We start from the raw sequence: 23,549 nt of genomic DNA, 5'->3' as shown, positions 1-23,549 counted from the left end.
TAGCAGCTCAGTTCAACTGGAAAGTTCATCAGATGGATGTAAAGAGTGCTTTCCTAAATGGTGATCTTCAAGAAGAAGTCTACATGACGCAGCCTCCAGGATTCAAGGTTGCTGGTCAAGAACAAAAAGTATGTCGGTTAGCTAAAGCAATCTATGGATTGAAACAAGCTCCTCGGGCTTGGTACATGAAAATTGATCAGTACCTGACAGATCAGGGTTTTCAGCGGAGCCCATCTGATGCAAACCTGTATATCAAGCATACTGGTGATGATATCTTGTTTGTGGTTGTCTATGTGGATGACCTTATCATTACTGGCAGCTCTGCCCATTTGATCCATGGGATCAAACAAGATCTATGCAGAACTTTTGAGATGACAGACTTGGGACTCCTTCATTACTGTCTGGGGGTTGAAGTTTGGCAGACTGAAAATCAGATCTTTCTCTCTCAGTCCAAGTATGCCAAAACTCTTGTGGAAAGGTTCAGAATGCAGGATTGCAAACCGGCCACGACTCCCATGGAACCAGGGCTCAAACTTTCAGCACAGTCATCCTCTCCCCTTGTGGATGAAACTTTATTCACGCAATTAGTGGGCAGTCTCATCTATCTTACTGCTACCAGACCTGACATCAGTTTTGCAGTAAGCTACATTTCTCGCTTTATGTCAGCTCCTAAAGCTGATCATTGGATAGCAGCAAAGCGGGTGCTACGATATGTGCGTGGTACTTCTGATTATGGCCTCTTATACACTCGCAGCTCCAATCCTATTCTCAGTGGCTACACTGACTCTGACTGGGCCGGTTCGGTTGATGACCGTAAATCTACAGCTGGGTATGTGTTTAGTCTAGGATCTGGTGCTGTTACTTGGACTAGTAAGAAGCAACACGCAGTGGCTCTCTCCTCAACAGAAGCAGAGTATCGGGGAGCAGTTAAGGCATCCTGTGAGGCAGTTTGGCTTCGTCGTATGCTTGCAGATATGCATGTTTTCCAGACAGGGCCTACTTCTTTGTTTTGTGATAATCAGGGAGTGCTCAAACTTGCCAAGAATCCGGTTTTTCATGAACGAACAAAGCATGTGGAAACTCATTGCCACTACATTCGCCAGCTGGTTGAAGACGGCTCAGTTTAGTTGCAATATGTTCCCACAACAGAGCAGCCCGCCGACATTTTCACCAAGCCTCTTGGTCCTGATAAATTTGTAAAATTCTGAGGGTCTATTGGTGTTGTAAATAGATTGAGCATTAAGGGAGGGTATTAGAATATCTCTATTTAGTATTTAATGCTCAGTCTTTTAGCTGTTGCTATTTTTATTCTTTTAGCAGTTTCTTAGATGAAACTGTTTGTTTCCATATTCTACATAGAAACCTGATGTTTCTATCATTGTAATTATCTTTGTATTATCATTGAGCTGTTGGCTCATTTCTAATTAATTCATTCAATATTCTTTTACATGAGTGTTTCGAACTGTTTTATGGATGAAGCGGCAGAGAGTGCTACAGTGCAGGAGTCCCCACGCAGCGCGAGGCTAGCAGGCTGCAACAGTGCGAGAGTCACGGAGAGTGTTGCAACAATGCAGGATGGCATAGAGAGGTTTGCAACAATGCGAGATGCAGGGAGTTGTTGCAACAACGCAGAGGTTAGTAGAGGGAGTGCTTGTTGTCAGAAGTTGGGTGGATTAGTTACTTCTCAGTAACTGAGTTGCAGTGCAGTAGCAATATGCAGTAGCACGATGCAACATGATGAGAAGGGGATGTAGTGCAGATGCAGTGTTGGGAGGATGGACCAACAACAACACAGATGCAGAGGGAGTTGTCGTAAGAATGTAGCAGTGGCAGTGGCAGGGCCATGGGTAGCAGTATAGGATGCACTAGTGCAGAGGATGTTGGGCAGGGAGGCCTAGCATCAGCATAGGTACTGATGCCGGATAAGTAGTGTGATGCTAAGAGGGAGTGTTGATTTGTGGTAGCATCGGATGTGCTCTAGCCATGAAAATTGGTGGAGAGGCTAAAGCACATGATCTCCAAGACCCAGAAATGGTTTCAGCAGATTCTAAGCGGTTTGGGAGATGTTAAAATAATTAATATTTTTAATGAAGTTCTTAAGTCTAAACTCAGGAAAAATAAAATATTAATGTGTATTAATATAAAAATGGGTTAGAAGGTTTCAAAAGTCATGGATCAAGCCAAATCCAATTTTAGTCGTTGATTAGAGATTCAATCTCAGTCGTTGAAGGACCGACAGGAAAAGTATAAGAGGAGGCTTGAGGGTCAGTTGGAGAACATACCAGAGTGATCAGTCATTCGATTTACTAGAGCAGGGTTTGCTAAGTAAAGTCGAATCAGTGATTAGCAGTAAGGGGCAGTGAGTACTAGATAGAGAGGCAGAGATAGTGCTGAGAGATCGACGTGGAAGCAGAGAGACACAGACATAGAAGCCAGAGAAGGCCATGCAGATCCCAGTAGGGACACCGCAGAGGCCAGAGGGCCTGCGTCATCCACGCAGAGGGCAACAAGAGTGACGTAAAGGGTCCCAGAGGCTGTGCAGTGCCTCAAAGGGCTGGCGCAGAGGGTGCTGAGGCTGACGCAAAGGCCAGAAGGGCCAACGTAATGCTTTAGAGTTGCTGAAGATTGTTTCGTGGGACAGGTTTTTTGAATACCTGTTTTTGAATAGAGGTATTACTGTCGGTTGTTTTTCTCTGTCGGGTGAGCTAGTTTGGCACGCAGTTGTATTCAAGTTAATATTGCATAATAATAAACCCTCAAAATTGTTGCACCGATTTTCCTACATTGGGTACTGGTGCTGGATAAGTAGTGTGATGCTAAGAGGGAGTGTTGATTTGTGGTAGCATCGGATGTGCTCTAGCCATGAAAATTGGTGGAGAGGCTAAAGCACATGATCTCCAAGACCTAGAAATGGTTTCAACAGATTCTAAGCGGTTTGGGATGTTAAAATAATTAATATTTTTAATGAAGTTCTTGAGTCTAAACTTAGGAAAAATAAAATATTAATGTGTATTAATATAAAACTGGGTTAGAAGGTTTCAAAAGTCATGGATCAAGCCAAATCTAATCTTAGTCGTTGATTAGAGATTCAATCTCAGTCGTTGAAGGATCGACAGGAAAAGTATAAGAGGAGGCTTGAGGGTCAGTTGGAGAACATACCAGAGTGATCAGTCATTCGATTTACTAGAGCGGGGTTTGCTAAGTAAAGTCGAATCAATGATTAGCAGCAAGGGGCAGCGAGTACTGGACAGAGAGGCAGAGATAGTGCCGAGAGACCGATGCGGAAGCAGAGAGACGCAGATGTAGAAGCCAGAGAAGGCCATGCAGAGCCCAGTAGGGACACCGTAGAGGCCAGAGGGCTTGCGTCATCCACGCAGAGGGCAACAAGAGTGACGTAAAGGGTCCCAGAGGCTGTGCGGTGCCTCAGAGGGTTGGCGCAGAGGGTGCTGAGGCTAACGCAAAGGCCAGAAGGGCCAGCGCAGTGCTTTAGAGTTGCTGGAGAGGGTTTCGTGGGACAGGTTTTTTGAATACCTGTTTTCGAATAGAGGTATTACTGCCGGTTGTTTTTCTCTGTCGGGTGAGCTAGTTTGGCACGCAGTTGTATTCAAGTTAATATTGCATAATAATAAATCCTCAAAATTGTTGCACCGATTTTCCCGCATTGGGTACCGGTGCTGGATAAGTAGTGTGATGCTAAGAGGGAGTGTTGATTTGTGGTAGCATCGGATGTTCTCTAGCCATGAAAATTGGTGGAGAGGCTAAAGCACATGATCTCCAAGACCCAGAAATGGTTTCAGCAGATTCTAAGCGGTTTGGGAGATGTTAAAATAATTAATATTTTTAATGAAGTTCTTAAGTCTAAACTCAGGAAAAATAAAATATTAATGTGTATTAATATAAAACTAGGTTAGAAGGTTTCAAAAGTCATGGATCAAGCCAAATTTAATCTTAGTCGTTGATTAGAGATTCAATCTCAGTCGTTGAAGGACCGACAGGGAAAGTATAAGAGGAGGCTTGAGGGTCAGTTGGAGAACATATCAGAGTGATCAATCATTCGATTTACTAGAGCGGGGTTTGCTAAGTAAAGTCGAATCAATGATTAGCAGCAAGGGGCAGTGAGTACTGGATAGAGAGGCAGAGATAGTGCCGAGAGACTGACGCGGAAGCAGAGAGACGCAGACGTAGAAGCCAAAGAAGGCCATGCAGAGCCCAGTAGGGACACCGCAGAGGCCAGAGGGCCTGCATCATCCACGCAGAGGGCAACAAGAGTGACGTAAAGGGTCCCAGAGGCTGCGCAGTGCCTCAGAGGGCTGGTGCAGAGGGTGCTGAGGCTGACGCAAAGGCCAGAAGGGCCAACGCAGTGCTTCAGAGTTGCTGGAGAAGGTTTCGTGGGACACGTTTTTTGAATACCTGTTTTCGAATAGAGAGGTATTACTGCCGGTTGTTTTTCTCTGTCGGGTGAGCTAGTTTGGCACGCAGTTGTATTCAAGTTAATATTGCATAATAATAAACCCTCAAAATTGTTGCACCGATTTTCTCGCATTGGGTTTTTCCAAGGACGAGTTGTCCAAAAATAACGGTGTCACTTGTGTGTTTGTTTTCTTTTAGCTGTTGATCTGTAGATGTTGAGATTGTATTGTGTTTATTTCGTTATTTATATGTTTTAAATAACTTGTTTAGAATTAACAAGTAGAAGAAATAAACCAGAAGAATACAGATTAAATTTCTAACGGGTAATACTCAGAAATTTCAACCAAGGGTACTAGAAAGTTTCGTGATTCGGCATGGGAACATGGTCAACGACTCATTGCTGGTAATAACCACCATGTCAAGTGCAATTATAGCAATGCCACAATGCATGTAGGCATAAATAGGCTAAAATACCACCTAACTAGAATTCCTGGGAATGGTGTGGGATGTTGTGAACATTGCCTTGATGAAGTCACCGTTGAAATGGTAGCTGCTTTGGAATCCATTAAAGAAGAAAGTTCTAAGGGGCAAAAAGGAAGTTTGAGCTTGTTGTTATAGGTAGTGTTGAAATTTCTAAGTTTAACCCATTAGAAATTCTTCTTGCATTATTTGGTTTATTTCACCCACTTGTTGAATTTCTTAACAAGTTATTTAACCATATAAATATTGAAAATAAACACAAATGCAGTCTCAACCATCTACAAATCATCAACTGAAAGAATAGACAAACACACAAGGGACACCGTTATTTTTGGACTATCGTTCCTGGAAAAATCGAACTTGGGAAAACTGGTGCAGTAGTTTTGAGGGTTTTATTATTAAGCAACTTTCTTGAGTACAACTAGGGTGCCAAACTAGCTCACCCAACAAAGAAATCAATCTAGCAGTAATACCGCTCTTTGGAAGCAGATATTCAACAAGTCTTCTCCACGAAAATATCACCAGCGCCTCTCTGAGGCTCTGCGTCAACCCTCTTGGCCTTTGCGTCAACCTTTTGATGCTCTGCACTGGTTCTTTGGCCCTCTGCGTCACTCACACAAGCCCTGGTAGCTTCTGTGCAATCCATCTGGCCCTCTGTGTGGCTTCTGTTGGCTCTGCGTAGCCTCCTCTACCTCAGCGCTGATCCTTCGACACTATCTCTGCCTCTCTGCTATGCACTCACTGCCCCTCGTTGAAACTCTGATCACTGGTTCGATTTCTTTCAACAAACCCCGCTCCAGAAAATCGAACTGACTGATCAATCTGGGGTCTCTTCTAACTGACTCTCAAGACTCCTCTTATACTTTTCTTGTTGGTCCTTCAACGATCGAGATTAAATCTCTAATCAACGGCTAAGATTAGATTTGGCTTGATCCATGACTTTTGGAACCTTCTAACTTAGTTTTATATTAATACCCATTAATATTTTATTTTTCCTAAGTCTAGACTTAGGAACTCCATTAAAAATATTAATTATTTTAATATCTCCCAAACTGGTTAGAATCTGCCCAAACCATTTATGGGTCATGGAGATCTCATGTGCTTTAGCCTCTCCACGAATTTTTATCGTTAGAGCACATTAGATGCTACCCCAAATCAACAGGTAAATTTTCATCTCAGAGTGAACCATAGATTCAAAGTGCAGGTAAGAGTATAACCTCTTCTTTCTTCGCTCCTCGTACAACTCCAGGATCTCAGCCAACCTTGGAGAGTTTTAATGAAAAAAAGAGGAAGGCGACAGATATGGCAGTGAGGATGTTTTGGTGCCATACCAGTCTTTTATTGAACTATGAAAAGTCTTATTTTTTTGAAATGACCAAAAGTCGTATACGCAGCGGAAATATTTAAGATATTTCGTAGACAAAGACATCCATTGTAGGACATTAATTGTAAAGTGTATATTGTATTAAAGAATTGATGTAGGATGAGTACAAATGAGAATGAGGGTCCTGTATATATAGCCAAGTAAGTACCCTTTCATGAACATGCATGTCTCTAAGACATGCCTTTTCATTATTAACTGACTAACCATTAGTTAATTTACTTATTATTTATTATTATATTTATATTATTATGGTTATTATTTATTATCTATTTTTACATAATTTATGTTCATAACATTGCCTTCCTTTGCAAAAGGCTTTGTCCTCAAAGCTTGTTGATGAAAGGGCTTGATTTCGTTTATGCTACGAATGTCTTTTGTTTGATCTCTTTTTCTGCTACAAATACCTTCTCGTCTCGGAATAATCATCTTTGTCGATGCAAGTTGATATGATCCTTGGAGTGATATGTAAAATTGTTGTACTGAGAACGGATCAGACCATCCTAGATTAACCTTCTGTGGAATCTTCTGATTACTGGAACTTTGTAATGAATTGTTATCAGTAAACTAAATTGAGTTCACTTCAGTATTCTTTGGAACATAAGTTTGTTGTTTATGTTCTGAGTGATACAAATTTGTAGATTGATTAAGGTGTCTACTCTTGTGATTCAGATGTAGATAAGGAGTTTTTCTTGTTTGAACTTCCTTTAACGTTTTTATGGCAGTTTCCTGATTTCCTTCAGGTAATGTTGTTGTTGAATTGATTAGTTAATCCTCATTTGGAGTGTTCGTCGTTTTAACGGAAATCTTTGAGTACGTCTTTATTTCAGGAGGATTTGGATTTGCCTAAACTGTGAGATTAGTGGGATCGATGTTTGTTTCTTCTTCCCCAACTTGGACTACTACATCTAGCAATTTTGATGCTTCTTTTGCGACAATTTCTTCGAACCTATTCGTCAATGATTTCTTATCGTCCTTAAGTTTTTAATCTATTTGAGCAGATTTTGATTATGATTTTTGAGATGTAAGCATTCCTCATTTTTTGAGTCAACTTTATTTTGGCCTTCAAGCTTCTTGTCTTTTAAACACTTGATTTGTTCTAATAATTTTTTGTTAAGGTCTTTTAAGCATAAATTCTCCTCTTCTTTCTTTGATAGACTTTTGTTGAATTTTTTGGGAAAGCTTTCTTTTTCTTGTTCTAACTTGTGCTTGTTAGCTTTACATTTTCTCACTTGCGTAAGTAGTTTTTGATTATGCTCCTTCAAACACAAATTTTCTTTATTTTTGTTGGATATGACTTCTTCAAGTTCTTTTTGCTTCCTTGATATTGTTTCTAGATTCTCTTGAAACATTAGTTTCGAAATATCCTTAAGATTTTTTGATGAATGCATTATTAGTTCTGATTTCGTTGTCATGTCTTGGAACGTCACCATCTTCCTCTTGTAAGGGAACAATAAGAAATATTTTTCTATGTTTAAAATGAATGTACCTAATTCTTTGAACCAAGGTCAACCGAGAATTATGTCAACCTCTTCGTCAAACATTTTTACAACACTTAATTGGGATGTGTATTCATAATGATCTATTGTTATTTGTAAATCATTAATTTTGTATTTCTTTCGAAAAAGATCGGTTGTTTCACTTACATTGGCATCTAAAATTAGCAGTTGATTCACTAGATTAATATTTATGTAATTTTCGTCGTTCCTTATACTAATAACGATATTAACATTTTTCCCTTGGATATTCCCTCTTAATGTAATTAGCTTGTGATGTGTGGTTAAAATATCCTTATAGGAAAATCTTTCTTCATCATTTTCGAATTAGGCTCCATTCACTTTTTTCTTCAAAAATGGGCTTCTTTTTAAAAATAAGTGTCCTTTTATTGGATAAACTTGAACACCTTTATAAATCCCTGTACCTTTCATTTTCCTCAAATATATATTTTTTTCCCACTTCAAAAATAATTAATATAGTTCCATTATTTAAATAAACTGCACCTTATATTTATTATAATGCTTTTAAAAAGTACTCTTCTTTTGTTATAACTTGTTATCCTTATGTCTCTTTATAGTTCTAGATTTAACCCTTTATAAACTTTAATATATGGATCTTTCAAGTAACATTTTATAATAATACCTGCTTTGTACTTATATATATTTTCAATAGTTTTATGACTTGATCTTTTCTTTAAATACCCCTTTATGATATGATATTTCTCTTTATACATATTTTTATTTATAATCTTTTTTTCTTTTTTCTTTTTGAAAAGTTACAACTTTAGTGAAACATGGCTATTCACCTCTTTGGGGTATAATATAAAATATATGTCCGCTTATGTGCTTTTGACTCGTTAATGTTCTCCACATAAAAAGTAAAACTTACCATTCACATAAAGAGATTTTGTATTCCTTTTGTTTTTCTTTTACCTTTAAAATACCATGGACAATTACAATGGGTTTCTAAAACCACAAACTTGTAAACCACTTAATGAAGAATCAAGATAATATTATCTACTCTTCCTTTTCTTATGTATAGTTTTAAAGATATTTGGAAAGATTCCATTTTTACTTTGTCATGCACTTTTTATCAATAATGTAGAACCTTTATATATATGAATATTCTCCTTCAAAATTTACCTCGGACTATATTTTTTTTTACTAGAATAATTGAAATGTGAATGGCCAAAGGCCTTTTTTTTAATTTTTTAATTAACTAATTCTTTTTTTTTTAATTCTTTTCTTTTATAAGTGGCCCAAGGCTTGACCGAAAATGGAGAAACTCCAAACTCTGAGTGAAACACTTCAATTACACAACAACAAGGTTGATGGGAGGTTGATGGCCAAAGGCCTGGTGATCAACCAAACCTGGCTTCGATACCAATGAAACGACCAAAAGTCGTATACGCAACGAAATATTTAAAATACTTTGTAGACAAAGACATCTATTGTAGCACCGTGATTGTAAAGTGTATATTGTATTAAAGAATTGATGTAGGATGAGTACAAATGAGAATGAGGGTCTTGTATTTATAGTCAGGTAAGGACCCTTTCACGAACAGTGATGTCTCTAAGACATGTCTTTTCATTATTAACTAACTAACCATTAGTCAATTTACTTATTATTTATTATTATATTTATATTATTATGGTTATTATTTATTATCTATTTTTACATAATTTATGTTCATAACATTTTCTCACCCCATGGTGGATGCCATTGCAAGTATTGGCTCTGGATACAAAGCCCCATTATATAATGCACTTAGGGGTAAAGAGCTAGAAATTTACGGGTTGTACAATTATGTTGGATGGGTGGACAGATCAGAGGGGTAGAACAGTAATAAATTTTGTTGTAGCTTGCCCTAAAGGGATGATGTTCCTAAAATCCATCGATGCATCTACACATGTAAAAGATGCATATTTGATTTTTACATTGTCGGTTGATGTGGTGGAGGAATTTGGGGTTGCAAATGTTGTCCAAGTAATCACCGACAATTGCAACACATTATGTGGCAACTGAAAGGTTGCTTTGTGCCAAATATCCCACCATGTTTTGGACTCCATGTGCTGCCAATTGCATAGACTTGACACTGGAGGGCATTGGGAAGTTGGAGTGGTGCAAGATGTTGTGCAAGAGTGCAAACAAATTACCAAGTATATTTATAATCATGCTTGGCTGTTGAACCTTATGAGAGAATTCACACAGGGCGAGCTTAGTCGCCCAACTATCACACAGATTGCCACAAACTTTCTTACCCTCCAAAGTCTTTTGTATGAGTACCAAGCTTTGAGAAGAATGTTTTGTAGCTAGCGATGGATATTTTGGAAAGATAACACAAAACCAAAAGCATTTGTCTGTGAAAGCATCTGTCTTTGTGATAGTTTGTGGGACCAAGTCACTGAGATTTCTCAATATTTCGAACCATGCTCTTGGATCATCCTTTGGATTCTTTTGGGCTTGAAGGATTTATTGTTACAATATGGTCTCGTAATTATAATAATGCAGAGCGACTAACACCATGCAGGCTTTCTATTCCTTTGTCGGCTGTAAGAATTAACTCCATTGATATATTTATGCCATTCACTTTGAAGAAAATGTAAGATCAGCTTCTAAGTTCCACTTATGTTAATGCCCCCCATCCCTACTAAGACTTTGCAGGTTCATTTTAATTTCCACTTTCTTTCATACTTTCCTCATAGTACAGTGTTATCTTGACTTTCACATGACATATTTGGTGGTTGGTTTTGTGAGAATGCTCAGCTAAGGCTGCATTTTTAAATCCATCATGACTTAAGTCAACACCAGGTTTTTTTAACTTTATCTCCATTGATGTGCCTATCTCCATTTAGGGATGAGCTTGACCATATTTGCTTCGTTGACATATTTTGGTGTGGTCAGCCTACCTTGTTGTAGTCATTTTATATATTTGCTTTAGCTTTAATATTTTACTTTTGTGTATTATTGTTGAATGAGCATGTGTTAGTTTTCATCATAAATCATGATTAATCATAAATAATTTGGTTGTGTCATGCAGTTCTCCGAACTAAAGTTGAAATGGGTATAATATATTACTTCAGGTTGCAATGGATGCTTTTGAACACATTAGGAAGTCAGGTTGCAATGGATGATTTTGACCACATTAGGAAGTCTATCTTCCCGTACCATGATTCCATTGACTTTTCGAATTCTTGGGTAGTGTTGTGACACATTTATGTACAGTTGATACATAAATAATCTTTGTTGATGCTCCATACTCGCTTTGTTGACTCAGCATTTTTGACAAATATTGGTGCAGTCAACTGTTTCCTTTTCATACTCTTGCAATATACTTTCTTCTCATATACCTCTTTTGATATTAGATCTAAAGCACTGTTTTATATTTTATGCAGCATTTTGTGTATAAATTTTGTGAGATACTGAACATATATTTCCATTTCTTTTCTGATTTTGAAGCTAATGAACTCACTATCATGGGTATTTGAACATCTTTTTGTGTATTATGGAATTGGGCATCAGAGCAATAATTAATATTTTTTCAAAAAGGGATGAAAAAGACTGATTTTATTGGGGGAAATTAGCTCCACTGTAGTGCATGGATGTCCCTTGTGGGGGTCAATCATGATCCTGGATTTTCTTATGATAGAGAATGTGTCCCCGTGGTACATAAGTTGGAGTTGATGTAGTTATGCCAAGCCCTTTTCTGTACTGTTGATATCAGTTGTTTATATCGGGGACACTTTCTGTTTTTGCGAATCACGACAATTTTATTTGCTTTTCTTCTCATTTTGGTCCTAAATTTTCTCAGATAGAATACGTTATGACTGTTGACATGCCAAGCCTCAATTTATTTACATGTTATTCTTGAAAATTTCATGCAGTGTGTACAGTGGCATGTCAATTGCAACTATATTGCTACCGGATCAAGTGACAAGACTGTCAGATTATGGGATGTGCAAAGTGGTGAATGTGTGCGCATGTTTGTTGGACACAGAGGTATGGTTTTATCAATAGCCATGTCTCCAGATGGGCGTTATATGGCATCTGGAGATGAAGATGGTGCTATAATGATGTGGGATCTATCAACAGGTCGATGTGTAACTCCTCTAATGGGGCACACATCCTGCATATGGACACTTTCTTTCAGGTATATTATTGCAAGGAAGACTCTTCTTACAAATGTCTGCTTATATTGGCTGTTATTATAATTTTTGGTGCTCTCAACACGGTTCTGTAGAAGGTTTTCTTTCGTATTTTGTTATGCAAATTTCCTCAAGCCTTGCCATTTTCTATCTTTTCTATTTATTACTCCATGGCAACAAATATCAACCCCACTGCTGGCTTCCACAAGCAGCAACAGTGTAATTGGTGCTTGTGGATTGCAGGAAATGACGATTCTCAAATTTAATTTTGTTGGCGTGAAGCATCATGGCATTCCTCATGTAGCAGATGAAAGCAGTTTGTTTGAGCTCTAAAAGTTCATTTTCCTTCTTGGTTTTCTTGAAATTTAGTGATCTGTACATTTTGGAATGTCTCACCAATGGAATGCATTTTTAAAATCCCATCCATCTGTAATTTAAGAAGATTTGGACAAGGACATGTTAGCACAAATTTATGCACTGTAAATAGGTGAAATAACTTAAAAAATCTGCAGTGGAAATTAGTGTAACATTTAGGAAAATCTACCACACAGGTCACCAGAAAATCTCCTCTCCATTTGGGCTGGTGGTTGCCAATCTCAAGAGGTGCCCCTGACTCCCTAACTGTTCATGCACTGCAATTACTTCTGAAATCTGCACATAAAATTCATATACCGACACACAATATATTCTTTGGCAAGTGATTAAACAACCTGTTGACCACTCCATGTCAACTACTCCATAGTTGTACTTTTTTTCGCGCATGGATTTCCATCATGTCCGAGCACTTAGATAATCCACAGATTCATCATTATCAGCTATATGTACACTGGAGTTTTGTAAACCTATTCTGCATTTTGTAATGTAAATGATCCTAGTAAGACAAATGTATGTAACAACCTAGGTTAATTTATTTTTCTGATGATGATTTCTATCCTAGGAGGTTATTAGTTTCACCGATTCCTGTGTTTTTCTAAACACGGATGATCGACCAAGTTTTTCCCTCCATCTTCAGCCTAAAGCTAGGGTGGATTTTGTCGTCAGGATTTTAAATGAGTCTTAGTGTTATTTATCGAGTCTTTGTATAAGTGATTTGGGAACAATTCTAACTATTTAGTTAGATTATTTTATTACAATTCATTTAGTCTACTAGATCATATTTTGTGTCTCAGAAATCGGTAAATGTTGAGGGTCTATAATGAACAGGCGTCCCCCTTCATGGATTAGAAATGTAATATTCATGTAAAAAATATTTAGTGCATGGTCTCTCATAGTTAGACTGAGACACCATGGCTAAATATTAGAGGGTTGAAAAAATTAATAATCCCCTCATGAGTCAATTAATTAAAATTTCTGGCTAAAATAAATTAAAATGTTAAAGCCAAAAATTTAATTAATTTAGGTCCTAGGGAAAATTAAATTCTCCAACATTTAAAATTCGTGGGTTTTAAAGTTTTTAATTTTTGGAGATTTTCGACCAAGGGAATATTGAAAATTTCAAGATATTTTGAACCCTTGGGCCATAGTAATTAAGTCAAAGTCAATTTTATGCGGCAATTAACTCAAAATAATAATTTTTGAGTTAATTAAAATGAAATTAAAAGTGAAATTCGAATTTCTTCAAAAAATAACTTTATTTCAACGATGATGATTAAAAGATCATTTGATCTTCATCAACGGTTGAGATTGTTTTAACGAGGATCAAGCCAACTAGCCGTTGGAGATTTTTTCTATAAATTAGAGGGCTCTCCATTATTTGGATCCGATTTCCGAATCGTGTACTTGCTCTAAGAAAGATCTTGTAATTTTTTCTGGTTAATAAAACACAAAGACTTTGGATTTTCAGATCGTGGTGTTCCTCTTTCAAATTTATGTGGTACTATTGTTCTTAATACTCTGTTGTTTTTATTTGCATTTGCTGGTTAATAGCCTTTGAGGATTGATCTGTGTACAGGTATCTTGCACAAATTTATGGGTTTTTTAAATATCATTTTGATTTGATAGAAGTAGCAGGTATCTCTATTTCTTGATGATTTTATGATCATTTTTGAATCTCTATTAATCTAACAAGCAGATCTAAGTGTGCAGAAGTTATCATTCAGGATTTGGGCATTTGGGGAAGTCCTCAACTAGACCAACTGACTCTCAGTTTATATAATCTAAAGAGCCCATTGTTTTTAATTTCTGAAGTTATCTTATAAAATATTTTATTTGCAGGGTTGTTCTTAGGCTTGTGCCTCTTTAAAATTTCAAATTTATTTCTAAATTTGTGCAAAATTTGTTTAAATCTGGCTAATAGAGGGCTTTGATCTACAAATCTACTAGATTTGTAGAATATTATTGTAGACTTGTAAATATCAAATTTCTAATGCATTGGTGTTTTGGGTATTTCATATTTGTGTATATACATGTTTTGGGGTTTGCTATCTTTTGTTTGTGCAGGAACAAATCTGAATATTGCATGTGATTTTTGTGGATTCTGGAAAGAGATCTAAGTCCCGGAGAGCATCTCCATTTTGTTTGTAGGTTGAAGAGAAATTGCAAGAAGATCATGGGAAAACTATTTAGGGCCTTCAAGCTCTGCAATGGCCATCTCCAACCTTCTTCTCGGCCTCCCTTTCATTCTTGGCCTCCCTTTCATGTGATTTTGTGGATTCTGGAAAGAGATCTAAGTCCCGGAGAGCATCTCCATTTTGTTTGTAGGTTGAAGAGAAATTGCAAGAAGATCATGGGAAAACTATTTAGGGCCTTCAAGCTATGGCCATCTCCAACCTTCTTCTCGGCCTCACTTTCATTCTTGGCCTCCCTTTCTCATTCTCGACCTCCCCTCTCCTCCATTCTCGACCTCCTTCTTACCTTCAAGCCCTTTCTTTTTTCACTCCCTATCACCATAAATTCTTCCCACAATTTTTTCTAAAAAATTTTAACAATTTTTTAACAAAAAATCTCTCAATTATTTATTTATTTTTATTTTTTTTTTTTTATTTTTTTTATTTTTATTTTTTATTTTATTTTTTATTTTTATTTTTTATCTTTTTCTTTTTCTTCTTCTTCTTCTTCTTCTGAATTTGGCATTTGGAATTGGAAGATTTTCAATGATTCGGGCAGCATATCTTCAAGTGTCTTCAAGCCCTTAAGAGCTGACTGTGCACACCCTCTAACCTTTCCTCATTTCATTTTGAAAGCAAGGCTAATACTGGCATAGATTTGAAATTAGCTAGAGTATAGCGACAAATTTAATTTACATCTTTTAGTGCTATACATTGCAGAGAGATAAATTATCTTCAGTAACTTTTTGCATGCTAATTGACAAATTTTGAACATTGTTTCACTGCTGTTCAATAATTTATTTCTGAGGTTTTAGATCAAATACATCAGTAGATCATAAATAATTAAGCTTAGAAATTTTCTGAATTGTAGTTATCAGTTTGTCATTTAAAATTTTCTATTGTTATGCATAGAAAAATATAAATATTGCATGGTTTCAACACTGCTGTTTTAGAATATATTGTTCGCATTAACATCTGATTTAAGGGCAGATTACTCATCTGAAGTACATTTGTTTTCACATGCTCATTCAAGAAAGATTAACTTAGTTTCACTTATGCATCCAATATCTTTGATTGAGTACTTCATGCAAATGGATTTCTAAATGTAAAGTGTTTTATTTCCAGCATTTTACACTTCAATCCTATTGTACATTTCAGTAATTACTTGTGCAGATTTTACATTTTACATCGTTGGTTTAAGTACCTATTTTCACGTTAAGATCACCATTTTTCTAAGCTTTAAGTTAAATAACATTTAAGATACATTTCAGAAATAACTTTGGGTCCTCATTTAACTAAAATTAACCAAGTCCCTGCAATCCACATTGCTTTAAGTTTTGCATTTGCATATGAGACAGTCGAATTATTCAGCTGTAGTTTCCCATCTTTTACTTGGACTTTTTTTCCTTTGCAAGATAGTTGACTCCACAAGGCATCAATATCATTTTCCTCAAATCAAATCGAATTCTTCAAAATCTTGCGCAATTCAAACAAATATTGGTTGTTTAGCTGTCTCCCAAACTGGTTAGTTTCCAACTAGTTTTCATTCATCCCATTCCTATAGGGTCTACCCCCCTTAGTCTTCTCTAGGGAGACAACTCAAACAGAGTGATTGGGGATCAGTGTGATAACCCCTGATTTGAGCCGTTGTTGTGGTGCATAGACATCCTGTGCGACAACACAACTAAAGGTGCTATGAAAATAATTTTAATTTTGTGTGGTGGAAACTTTTCTATACTCTGCATAAAAATGATGAGAAGAAAAGGAGAAGAATGCACTTATAAATGATAAATGTTATCAATATACAGGGTTAAAAGGACATTAATACATTGCACGAAGAAGCTACAAAATACCTATTACCTGCCACCAGTGGCGACCCCTATGGGAGATTTTTTCTCCTAGATTTGTCTTCAGCCGACAGTGAGTAACCCTTTGCAACCACTAGATAGCTCGATGTGCCACCATATTCTCCGCACCTGAGTCAATTATTATGTGCCCTCGCTCATCGGTTATGATTGTATGTTTGAAGGTGGGCCTTCCAACTCCGAAGGTATAAGTTTTCATTATGTAATTGAGTGTTTATGCTTGTTTTTCTGGGGCACATTTTGGACATGGATCAGTGGGGGGGATTCAGTGGAAAGAATGGGCTTGGTCTGTACTCTCGTTCCCTTGTTCCAACTTGGTGGTTAATTTTGTATCTTAGTCTTGTGGGATCTCCTCTATTGACTACTAGCTTTAGAAGTGGCACTATATGAGAAACCCTGTTTCTGGTTGCGTGGTCCCATTACAAGACATCATATATCTCACTCCCCTCTTCTCATTATAACCCTTTTTCACATTTTTCCCTTTCGAGCTCACATTTGTCCATTAGGTTCACAAGGAGTTAGCCTCCCCATCCCCTTGTCCACACTCTGGGCCGGACTTGGAATGATGCCCCAAAGGTTGATGCAACTAAAAAGAAATTTAAAAGCATAATTTGACCACTTTCAATAGGGAATGTATCATAAAATGCAAAAGATGGTTGGGACATAAGAATATAGCACGTGGGCAAAAGCCAAACACTAGCTCTACCCCCTATCATTATGGCCATCACGCTGGTTCCTAGGGCCCCCATGTGTGTCCGCTGCATCATTAAGGAACCCATGATTGTCGCAACCCCTGGTGGGCGATGAACTGCCTAACATTAAGGGGGTATTCACTGCTTTATCATTCACATCATGCTCTCATCCCCTGGAGCCCCGAGCAGTCTAAAGAAAGAATAATCAATAAAAGGAAAAAGGCATACAAAGAAGGGCGAAAAAACAAGGGTTGGGTTAGCTCATGTACCGTGATTGCTCCCTCCTACATCTATACACCCAATGTGTGGGCTTCCCTCATTGTAGCTACCCTTGTATTGTGGCATGTGGCTTGCGGTGTCCCTCTTGCCCATTCCATTCTATCGCTATTTCACATGACACCTGTCATTTGACGGATGTATCATGGACCTATTGCTCCCTTAGAGGCTGAAACTGCCTAATAGCGTCTTATATTAATCTCTTTTGTTGAACTTGGTGACACCTGTACATTTTAAAGCCGATTTGGAAGGGCATGCCACTATGCAATGTCCACTTTTTCTCTTCGAGTTACAAGCATATTTACTCAATTGCATTAATGAATTGTTGTACTGAAGATGAGGAGACACATTGAATCTTATGATGATGATGATGATGGTGGTGGTGGTGGTTAACGTCCACTGAGACCAAATTGGTCTATTGGACCTATAATTTTCTTAGTTTTTAATTGTCTGGTTCCTCATCTTTCTTGGCGAGATTGGTGCTGTAGCTTTTTTTTTTCTCTACGGTCTTCCAACTTCCTTTATCTTGCATCTCCTTCATCTCTTCTAGTTCTTGGGACATTGGTGTCTTAGCTTTGCGATCTATTGTGTTCGTCCTTTTGAAGATAGTCGAAGAAGAAGTTTGGTCTAGGAGATCTACTTTGCTGTTAAATGAAGATTTATTTTGTGCAGTATTCGAATCCTCATAATTGTTGATGCTTGAGGTGTTGTCGAGTTCACTTTTTTGTTGTTGGGCGGGGCTTTCCCCCTGCTTGTCTTGAGAGTTGTTTCTTTCTTGCCCGATTTCTTGTGATTCAGAGTTTTCTCGAGAGTATTCTTCTTTGATGACAGTGTAGTGTTCTTTTTGTGCTCCTTCCCACCATGTAGATCTGTGGTGATTTTTTCTAGCAGAATTTTTCTGGGAGGCTTTTGGGCAATTTTTGGCTAGATGGCTTGTCTCAAAGCAGGATCGACATCTGAAGAGGACACTTTCATAATCGAGTTTCTGGTTCCACACATAGTCTTTACTTGTTAGGTGTATTTCAGCTGGGAATCCGACGCTAAAGTCCATTTCCACACATATGCGTGCATAGGTGGTTTTGACATATTCCTCTGTTTCTGGGCACCTGTAGTAAAATTTCCCAATTGCATTTCCAATGGCTTTTAGCGAGGAGGAATTCCAGAGATGCAAGGGTAGGTTTGGTAATCTTACCCAAACTAGTGCCGAGGTTATGACTGTTGTTGAGGGATCGAATGATGGGTTCCATGGCTTCATGAATAGGCCTGAGTTTTTCCAAAACCAAGGGCTGGAATCTAGAATACATTGTTTGCTTTCAGGGTTTTCAAAATCTACTATAAAGAAACCCCTAGCACAGGGGTAGATATTAATTGCATCAGAAATGACAGGCTTCCATACCTCTGAGATCCAATTGTGGAGAGCTGTCAGCCGCAGCCAAAAACCATTGAATCGGCAGATTATGGCACTTTCAGAAAACTTCAAAGCCTTATCGAGTGAGGCCTGGTCCACTTGGACAGTGGGAACTGGGGCTTCACTGACGATATGGGCAGGAGCTTGTTGGAAATATTGAGAGGGGGGGTGAATCAATCTTTTTATTATTTTTTAAATTGTTCTAGTGATTGCCAAAAGCATATATAGATATGTATATGTATACACAGAACACAGAAATCAACAGTGGGAATTAGTGCTTTTATTAAAACTCAAGACAGTGCAATGAAATAAATACAATATAAGTATATATATCTGATTGTGAATAGTTGCCAACTAAGTCATAGGACATGTCCTCCAAGGTCCCGTGTCCCGTATTTTATGTGTCGGACACGAAAACGGCCCTAAAACGTGTCAAAAACGTTTTTCATCGTGTCCTGTAAAATGTAAAACGTATTCGCCGGTTTTCGTCGTGTCCTGCATCTGGAAAACGCGTATTCCGTTGATAGAAAACGTTGTCTGCATAAGCTGCAATTTGTTTTGAAAGAAACAAATAATTTTTGAGTGGGGCAGCTTAATGATCAAGTCTAGGCCCTAGTATTGATATGCTATTCATGGTAATGTTAAATTCTTAAAGTAAAAGTGACATTCTCCTTAATCTTCATTTTCATCCTTTTACTTAAATTTTTAACATTACCATGAAATGACTCAGGATGTTTGAGAGTGGTTCCAACCTCATTGGATTTCATATGGAGAAAGTAGAATTTTAGATTTCATTCAAAATGCAGCAGACTTATCAGTTTTTCAGGATTTCAGGATTGGGAGATTGTAATGTTTCCAGGTGACACCACCTGCCCAGGCTACCCCTGCCACTAGTAGAGGACATGGTATACCTCCTATAGCTCCTACTTCTAGTTCTTCAGCTTCTAGAGCATAGCAAACTCCACTGCCAACTCCACCAGCACCAACGTCTACATCTAGAGGGAAAGGGAAAGCTGTGGCATTTTCTTGCAAGAGGGGCAGAGGAAATCAATAGGATTAGACTTTAGTTATTTTCTTATGTGCTTGGAAGTTGTATATGAACAGTGAACATTGAATATTCAAGAATCAAGACCAAGCATATCACATTCTAATTTCTAAATAGTAAATTTTGATTCTATTTATTTTTTTAAAGTGAACTATGAACTTTGAGAAGTAATTATATTTTAATTTGATTAGATAAGCTGCAACCTGCAATTTAATATGGATAAAAAACTATATTTCAGTATATATATATATATATATAACATGTCCCCTGTGTCTTGTTTCCAGGTCGCTACGTTTCGTATTGAATACTCGTATTTACGTGTCCTCTGTGTCTCGTGTCCTCGTGTCATGTGACTTAGGTTGCCAAGCTCCAACTTGGACTTCAATGAGGCTCCAACCTCCAGAGCACCAACTTTGTTTTGCAGTGGTTCTGCACTTAGGAGCACCTACCCCCAATGACTTCAGTCGTGTTCAGTTTTGAGGCTCCAACCTCTTGGGCTCCAACCCAACCTTGGTATAAACTGGTATGCTGCTACACTCTATTCAGCTGAGGTTTTCTCACTCTTACTCTCTTGCCTCTGCTGCTTCTGTTGCCTCTACAGCCTCCACTACTTCTGCTTCCTCTTCTGCTACCTCACACTTTGGTTCTTCACCACAACAACAGCACCAACAGTTCTCTGTTTTTACTATTTTATACATTCCCATTCTCTGTCCATTCGTTTCCGGTTACACTGCCTCTTAGGCTTCTTCTGAAGCGAACAAAATTCCTTCTACAGATTAATTACTCCAAAAGAATTGGAATATCAAATTATCCATTAAGGATATAAATATTATATTAAATATATGAATAAGAATGATAATGAATGAATGAATGATTTACAATGAGAACGAGAGGCTTGCTTTTATATTAGGCAAGTGTCTCTTCATGATGAGTCATGTTTCATTTAGACATGCCTCTTCATCTTAATTACTAGCTTAACTAATTATTATTTATGATTATTATCATTTACATTATATTTATATTATTTATAAATTTTATTCGTTACATTGCCACCTTCCTCAAAAAGCTTTGTCCTCAAAGCTTGACGATGAAAAAGGCTTGATATCTTTTTCGGCTTCGAATGTCTTTCTCTCTCGAAGTAGTCATCCTCGTCGATACAAGTTGATATGATCTTCTTAGCAACAAACAGAATTGTCGCGCTGAGAAGGGATTAGACCATCCGAGATTAATCTTCTGTATAGTATTTTGATCACTGGAATTTTGTAACGACTTGTTAGCATAAGATTGGATTGATGTTATGTCATTATTCTCTAGAACATTAGTTTGTTGTCTTTGGTCTAAATGGTCTCGATATGTAGCTTGGTTGAGTTGTCTAATCTTGTGATTCGGATGCCGATATAAAGTTTTTAGATTTTCTTCTGGTGAGGATGTTATTGAATTGGTTATGGAACATTCACTTGGGACGTCCATTGTCTGAACTACAACATCTAAGTGTGTCGTTTCTTCAACTGACTTGTCTTCTTGAGTTGTCATATTAACTGGATCGGTATTCGTTCCCTTTTTTTCAACTTGAACGGTTGCGACTGGAGATTCTGATACTTCTACTTGAGTGGATTGCTCCAACTTATCTTTTAATGCTTTCTTATCATCCTTAAGCTTCTTAATTTGAGTGAGTAGACTTTGATTATGGTTTTTTAGTCGTAAATTTCTTCTGTTTCTGATTTATCAAACTTTTTTTCAGCGTTTTGAATTTTAAGATTTTCATCTTTTAGATCTTTGATTTGTTCTAATAAATTTTTATTAAGGTTCTTTAAACGCAAGGTTTCCTCTTCTTGTTCTAATAAGTGCTTCTTGAGCTCTTTCTTTGTGACCTTAGTCTTCTTCATTTGCGCTAGCAATTTTTCGACATGGTCCTTGAGACGAGAAATTTCTTCGTCCTTTTCCATTATTTCTTTGTAATGTATATCCACAAGATTTTTATTTCTTTTCCATTATTGCTTTGTTGAATTTTGGCTATTTTGTCATTCTCTTGATCTTTTAGCTGCACTTTCTCGGTACACTGGATAACATCATTCTGTGGAAGTGATGATGGATGTAGAGAATGGAAGAAGGAATCCATTCTCTTTCTCTCCTCACCCTGTCGCTCAATTATTGTAATTAATTGTTCTATATCTCTTGCGATTGATTGTTTTTGTTCCCTACTCAGGGATTCCATATTTTTTCTTTTTCTTCACTTCTTTTAACTTTGTATGGAATTTTATTTTTATTTTTTTAACTTATTTTATCTCCCTTTTTATATATATATATTTCCAATATTCTCCCTTAATGTGGATTGTTAAAAACTTGAATACCCTTTTATTAAAAAAAGGTAATCCTTTATATTGTTGCCCTCTATATATGTATGTATTTCTTTATATTAAGACCCCTTTTCAAAATAACTTTATTATCTTATAATAATAATAGTTTCACTTCTTTTTTTAAATAATAAATTGGTCCCTTTTTTTATACTTAATTACTTCCTTGATAAATTTTTAATGTCACCCCACTTAATAAATATAAAAGTCATGTCTTTTCATATGACACGGTCACGATGTTAAAATACCATGGGCTATTACCATGGGTTGTTTTTAAAATCTCCGTTAAAATTTTCTTCATGTAAAAAGTAAAACGTATTCCTTTTGTTTGTTTGTTTGTTTGTTTTTTTTTTAACTTTTTAAAATACCATGGGCAATTACCATGGGTTATTTTTAAAACCACATGCTTCTCCACGTAAAAAGTTTTAAATATACTTGGTATGAGATTTTGTATCCGTTTTGTTTTTTCTTTTACTTTTTTTTTCTTCCTTTTTTTTTTAATTTATTTACTTATATTTTTTTTGGTTATTTTTTTTTCTTTTATGTCCAAAGGCCTAGAAAAACAGAGAAAAGGAGAAACTCCCAAATTCTGAGCAAAATGCTTCAATTGTACGGCAACAAGGTTGACGAAATTCGATAGCCAAGGACCTGGATAGGAGAATGAGCTCTGTGCACTGGTTAAGCAACCTAGAGGACCGAACTGCTTTGATACCAAATGAAGTGAACAAAGTTCCTTCTACAAATTAATTACTCCAAAAGACTTGGAATATCAAATTATCCATTAAAGATATAAATATTATATTAAATATATGAATAAGAATGATAATGAATGAATGAATGATTTACAATGAGAATGAGAGGCTTGCTGTTATATTAGGCAAGTGTCTCTTCATGAAGAGTCATGTCTCATTTAGACATGCATCTCCAACCCAATTACTAGCTTAACTAATTATTATTTATGATTATTATCATTTACATTATATTTATATTATTTATATATTTTATTTGTTACATCCTCCTCAGTCGCTGCGGTTTCCTCTGTGCTGTGCAACAAGTTGCTACCACGATATATTCTGCTTCTGCTGTGGATAACAAGATTGAAGATTGCTTTTCACTTAACCATGAAACAAGATAACCACCTAGATAGAATGCTGCTCCACTGGTACTCTTACGATCATCAACACTTCTTGCCTAATCTGCATCTATATAAGCTTGGATGACCAGATGATTTCCTTTGGGATACCGTAAACCATATTCCGTTGTGCCCTTAAGATATCTAAGAATTCTTTTGACGACAATAATATGAGATTCTTTTGGTGTTGCTTGGAATCTTGCTACTTGTCCAACTGCCTACATCACATCAGGTCAGGAGGCTGTCACATATAAGAGACTACCAATCATGGATCTATACAACCTTTGGTCCACATCCTTTGACGAATTTTCTAAGCTT

At 37.0% G+C, this 23,549-nt stretch overlaps 1 protein-coding gene across 1 annotated transcript in view; it reads left to right on the top strand.

Moving 5' to 3' along the window:
* The window catches only part of LOC149211063 (transcription initiation factor TFIID subunit 5-like), a 354,672-nt gene that overhangs the window by 306,462 nt on the left and 24,661 nt on the right, over nt 1–23,549 (top strand). The window contains exon 16 of the mRNA XM_089396888.1: nt 11,653–11,918. Coding sequence (XP_089253014.1) covers nt 11,653–11,918 — 266 coding nt within the window. The remainder of the gene's footprint in view (nt 1–11,652; nt 11,919–23,549) is intronic.

The sequence above is a fragment of the Pinus tabuliformis genome, chromosome 1_2 (genome assembly GCF_031772625.1).
Source record: "Pinus tabuliformis cultivar Carrire ecotype Pingquan chromosome 1_2, CPIR1, whole genome shotgun sequence".
NCBI classification, from domain to species: Eukaryota; Viridiplantae; Streptophyta; class Pinopsida; order Pinales; family Pinaceae; genus Pinus; species Pinus tabuliformis.
The sequence above is the reverse complement of the archived record's forward strand: the minus strand, read 5'-3'. Positions and strand labels throughout refer to the sequence as shown.